This window comes from Dipodomys ordii, unplaced genomic scaffold, assembly GCF_000151885.1.
Source record: "Dipodomys ordii isolate 6190 unplaced genomic scaffold, Dord_2.0 Scaffold198, whole genome shotgun sequence".
NCBI lineage: Eukaryota > Metazoa > Chordata > Mammalia > Rodentia > Heteromyidae > Dipodomys > Dipodomys ordii.
In genome coordinates, this window is record NW_012267414.1 from 87,779 (window position 1) to 93,778 (window position 6,000).

The 6,000-nt window shown below is 38.8% G+C and overlaps 1 protein-coding gene across 1 annotated transcript in view; it reads left to right on the top strand.

Moving 5' to 3' along the window:
* The window catches only part of Intu (inturned planar cell polarity protein), a gene marked incomplete at its 5' end in the record, with an annotated part of 52,226 nt that overhangs the window by 32,110 nt on the left and 14,116 nt on the right, over positions 1-6,000 (top strand). The window contains 3 exons of the mRNA XM_013034870.1: positions 1,865-1,927; positions 3,407-3,628; positions 5,298-5,780. Of these exons, the coding sequence (XP_012890324.1) occupies positions 1,865-1,927; positions 3,407-3,628; positions 5,298-5,780 (768 nt within the window). The remainder of the gene's footprint in view (positions 1-1,864; positions 1,928-3,406; positions 3,629-5,297; positions 5,781-6,000) is intronic.

A 6,000-nucleotide genomic window follows, 5' to 3' on the forward strand; every position in this document is an offset into this window, starting at 1 on the left:
CATAATTTGAGTTAGATATTTTAATACCTTCAGCATTCTTCTTTTTCCTCAAGATTGCTTGGCTATTTGGAGATTTTTATGCTTCCATGTGACTTCTGGTGTTGATTTTTCTGTTTCTATGAAGAATGACATTGGGATTTTTGTTGGAAATTGCATTGAATCTGTAGATTGCTTTTCAATCCATAAACATGGAAAAACTTTCCATCTTCTAATGTCTTCTTCAGTTGCCTTCTTATGGTTTTAGTTTTCATTATAGAAGTCTTTTTATTTTATTTTTTATTTTTTGGGGGGTCAGGTCATGGGGCCTGAACTCTGAGCCTGGATGCTGTCCCTCAGCTCTTCAGCTCAAGGCTAGCGCTCTACCACTTGAGCCACAGCACCACTTCCAGCTTTTTTCTTTTTGCTTATGTGGTGCTGAGGAATTGAACACAGGGCCTCATGCATGCAAGGAAAGCGCTCTACCACTGAGCCACCTTCCCAGCCCCAAGAAGTCTTTTTATATCCTTAGTTTATTCCTACGTATTTTGTAGAGTACTATAAATGGGATAAATTTACTGATTTCTTTATCTTCCTGTTCGTTGTTAGTATATAGAAGGGCTACTAGTTTTTTTTGTACATTGATTTTGTATCCTATTACTTTAACAAAAGCATTGATCAAATATAAATGTTTTTTTGTGGAGTCTTTATAGTTCTTTAAAGATAATCTCATCTCTGACTTTTTCCCCCCTACTTATGTATCTTTTTTTTCTTCCTTGTATTGGTCTGGCTAGGAATTTCAGTACTGTCTTAGATTTAAAAGAGTGGACACTCTTTTCTCATTTATGATTTTAGAGGAAATGGTTTCAGTTTTTCCACATTTAGTACAGTGTTGGCTATAAGTTTGCCATCTATATTATATATTATGTATATTATTTTGAGGTACATAACTTCTGTTCCTAGGTTCTTCAAGGCTTTTATCATGGTAACATTGAATTCTGTCAAAGACTTTTTCAGCATAAATTGATATGATTATGTAAATTTTTTTTGGTCCAGTCGTGGGGCCTGAACTCTGGGCCTGGGCACTGTCCCTCAGCTCTTCAGCTCAAGGCTAACACTCTACCACTTGAGCCACAGTGCCTCTTCCGGCTTTTTTTCTTTTTGGTTATGTGGTGCTAAGGAATCAAACCCAGGGCCTCATGCATGCAAGGCAAGCACTCTACTACTGAGCCACCTTCCCAGCCCCATGATTATGTAATTTTTGTCCTATATTTTGTTTGTATTCTGTGTTACATTTATTGATTTCCTTCTGTTGAACCATCTTTGCATCCTTAGAATGACACCAAATTGATCATGATATAAAGTTGGCTTTTGCTTTTTTTTTTTTTGACACTCTGGGGGCTTGAACTCTGGGCCTGGGTGCTGTCTCTTAGCTTATTCACTAAAAACTAGCACTCTACCACTTGGCCACAGTTCTACTTCTGGCATTTTGCTGGTTAATTGGAGATAAGAGTGTCATGAACTTTTCTGCCCAGGCTAACTTTGAACGGTGATCCTCAGATCTCAGCCTCCTGAGTTTCTAGGATTACACATGTAAACCACCAGCACCTGCATAATAGGAAATTTTTGTCTTATTAGATTTATTTTAAAAATCCCTGATAGAATAACAAATCCTTTGTAGAAGTCTCTAATCAACAGTAGGTTAAGTGTTTATGAAAGTGTTTCTTTAAACTCAAAAACCAAAAATAAGGTTGTTCTCAGTCAAATAAATATACAGTTATATTTCAGTTATTAAGGAATGTAATTTTCATTTTAAGTATTGTAGTTCAGTAGGATTTTTTTATATACACACACCTCATAATAAATCCACTTTGAATTTTTTTTCCAGTCTGAAGATTACTATGACATGAGACGGCTATATACAATTTTGGGGGCTTCTCTATTTTATAAGGTAAGGTGAAGCTTGAAATATTTTTAAATTGATTACTGTTTACATATATGTAAAGTTAAAAAAATCCATGCATCTCTTTTTTTGGGCGATGTAGGTGCTCTAAGCTTAAGATCTTAAAATAAGACACCTACACATTTATAAACAAATACTTATGGTTTTATTGTTTTTTGCAGCATTGGTAATTGTGTAAATGAGAAACAATATTCAAACACACCTAGTATGTAAGAGCTAAGAACAGTACTTTCTTTTTTTTCTTTTTTCTTTTTTTTGGTTGTGGGGCCTGAGCTCTGGGCCTGGGTGGTATCCCTGAGCTCTTCAGCCCAAGTCTAGCTCTCTACCACTTGAGCCACAATGCCACTTCCAGTTTTCTGGTTAATTGAAGATTAGAGTCTCACAGACTTTCCTGCCTAGGCTGGCTTTGAATTGTAATCCTCAGAGCTCAGACTCCTGAGTAGCTAGGATTATAGGCTTGAGCCAACCTGCACCCAGCATTACTTTCTCAATTACTTTTTCCAGTAATATATTTTTTTATCCTATTGTAGCATGAATTTTTCAAGTAAATCTTGTAACATAAACTTGATTGTACACCAACTTAGACATCAAGTGAATTTCAGTACTTTGATTTAAGAAATATTTTTAAACTCAAAATATGCCATTAACAAAGAATTAAACAAGCCAAGTGCTGGGCTCACAATTATAATCCCACTACTCAATAGGCTGAAATCTGAGAATCGTGATTCAAAGCCAGCTTGTGTAGAAAAGTTCATGAGACTTTTATCTCCAATTAGCCAATAAAACCCTATAACCCTATAACTAGAGTTGTGTCTTAAGTGGTACAGTAAAACTTCAGCAGAAAAGCCGACTAAGAACAAGAGGCCTTTGTACTGGCATGCTCACATGTGCATATACACATATACAAATAGAATCAAACAATACAGAAGGATAAAAAGGATCTTCCCACCTTAATGGCAACATCTCCACTTTGCCTTTTCAGAATTCAGGGTTTTGTTTTTTAATTTGGTAAACATTCAGGGTACTACTACACAGAAGTGATCTTGCTTATGCTAAAGTCTATCTTTTGGGTACCCTAAGTTATTATTCAATATCTAATTTGACCTCAAAAAATAATTCACTTCTGCCTGGGAAGGTGGCTCAGTGGTAGAGCGCTTGCCTCGCATGCCTGAGGCCCTGGGTTCGATTCCTCAGCACCACAAAAGCAGAAAAAGCCAGAATTGGCGCCATGGCTCAAGTGGTAGAATGCTAGCCTTGAGCTGAAGAGCTGAAGGGACAGCACCCAGGCCCAGAGTTTAGGCCCCAAGACCAGCAAAAAAAAAAAAAAGGCACTTTTGCTACATCTTAATTTTTTATGTTTGAAACTAGATTATTTTAAGACAATGAAAATGTTTTTACAAAACTTCAAGATATAGAATTGTTGTTTTGTATCATTTGTTGATTTGCTCTTTCATGGTAAAATTCCAGGGTTATTTGATATGCAGTCATTTGCCTAAGGATGATCTTATTGATATTGCTATCTACTGTCGCCACTATTATCTACTGCCTTTAGCAGCAAGACAAAGAATAGGTCAGTTGATAATATGGAAAGAAGTATTTCCTCGACATCACCTCCAACATTCCACAGACTCAAATTTTGAAGTCTTTCAAGAACCTGAAGGGAGATATTTTTTACTAATTGTTGGACTGGTAAGTTTATCTGGACTTCTTTCTTTAAAGTTTTTTAAAGATCTATTTACTATCTAAGTAAAAGAATATGGGTATGACCTGGTGGCTCACGCCTGAAATCCTGGCTACTCAAGAGGCTAAGATCTGAAAATCAAGGTTCAAAGCCAGCCCGGGCAGGAAAGTCTGTGAGACTCTTATCTCAAATAAACCATTAGAAAACTGGAAGTGGTGCTGTGGCTCAAGCGGTAGAGTGCTCGCCTTGAGCTGAAGAGTGCAGGGACAGCACAGAGTTCAAGCCCCACGAACGACCAAAAAAAAAAATGGGTATGTCAGATACTAGTATTCAAGAACATGTTCTGCTCTCTTTTTCCTTCACATTCATGAAGAAATATTAATAAACTCTGGGATAAGATTTTAGCAAAGTCTGAAGATCTGTTGTCCCCCTTCCTATAGTGGTTTTATCCTTACTTGTTTTGTGAAATAGAATAAGACATGAAAAAAACACAGAATCAAGTTGAGTGTATTGTTGCACACTTAAAGTTCCAGCACTCGAGCTCTGGAGGATCATGAGTTTGAGGCCAATCTGAGCTACCATAAGAAGACCCAGTTTCAAAAACAGACAAACTGCCAGAATGTAGAGTCAGAAATAGAATTACTATGTAATTGTAAATCCAAGGACTTCTAATAATTGAGACTCTTTGAAAGTTGTCTTAGGAAATTTCATGTGCAAGAGAAGTGGCTGATAGTCTATTAAAGTAAGGTAACATTGTTTTTACTTGGTATTAGCCAAGTACCATTGGCTCACACTTGCAGTCATAGCAACTTAGAAGGCAGAGATCCAAGCCTGGCGCCAGTGGCTTATGCCTATAATCCTAGCTACTCAGGAGGCTGAGATCTGAGGTTTGTAGTTCAAAGCCAGGCTGGGCAGGAAACTCCATGAAACTCTAATCTCAAATAAACCACAGAAAACCAGAAGTGGCGCTGTGGCTCGAGTGGTAGAGTGCTAGTCTTGAGCTGAAGAGCTCTGAGGGACAGCCCTCAGGCCCAGAGTTCAAGCCCCATGACTGACAAAAAAAAAAAAAAGAAGGCAGAGACCTGAGGATCTCTATATGAGCCAGCTGGGGCAGACAAATCCAAGAGGCTCTATCTGCAGTTAACCAGCAAAGAGCCAGAAATGGAGGTGTGACTCAGTTGAGTACCAGCCTTGAGTGTGAAAGCTAAGTAAGAGCAAGTTAGAAAGCAGCAGTAGCTTTGATAATCAAGGAGAAATTTGTAATAATCACACAATTATGCTACTGTATGTCTTTAATATGAACTCGGGGCTGGGCCTTTTTTTTTCTTGTTGGTTGTGGGCCTGAACTCTGGGTTTGGGCATTGTCCCTGTGCTCTTCAGCTCAAGGCAAGTGCTCTACCGCTTGAGCCACAGCGCCACTTCTGAACTTTTTTGATCAAGGCTAGCACTGTATTACTTGAGCCAAATTTCTACTTCCAGCTTTTTGGTGGTTAATTGTAGATGAGAGTCTCATGGACTTTCTTACCCAGGCTGGCTTTGAGTTACAATTCTCAGAGCTGGATCTCCTGAGTAGCTTGGATTACAGGCTTGGGCCACTGGCACCCGGCTCAGTATTTATGAATATATTATGTGTAAATATTTTGTGGTAACTAAACTTATACTGATTTTCTTTCATAGAAACATTATATGTTATGTGTACTATTAGAAGCTGGAGGCTGCTCATCCAAAGCTAATGGAAATCCTGGTCCAGACTGTATATATATAGATCAAGCCAAAACAACTCTTCAACAGCTGGAAGGAGTAGATTCTTATATAAATGAACAGCTTAAATCTTCTTCAAACACCTGTTTGTCTTGTGCTGACTGGTTCCTTGCTGGACCACATGAAAAAGTAGATAGTTTGACTACTTCTCCTGTCCTCAGTAGGCTGCAAAGTACTTCTAAAACAGCAGCTTCTCCAACGTGCAGAAGAACACTTTTTGGTGACTCTTCCTTAAAGACACGGAAGCCCAGTCCTTCCCGAAGCAGTGGAGGATCTGACCATGGTTGTGAAGGTGAAGAAGGTGTTAGTACAAATCTGCATACTACACCCGATGTGGTATGGAAGCAAAGAGAATCTCAGGGCTCTGGTGGTTCTGAAGAAAGTGGAGCCTTGCTTAAGGTGAAGTATGTTCGTTCAAGTATATACATTGTAGAAACTAATGTCAAGAGAACTTTTAAAATTGTTCCTCATGGGGCTGGGAAGGTGGCTCAGTGGTAGAGCGCTTGCCTTGCATGCTTGAGGCCCTGGGTTCGATTCCTCAGCTCCACATAAGCAAAAGAAAAAAGCCGGAAGTGGCGCTGTGGCTCAAGTGGTAGAGTGCTAGCCTTGAGCTGAAGAG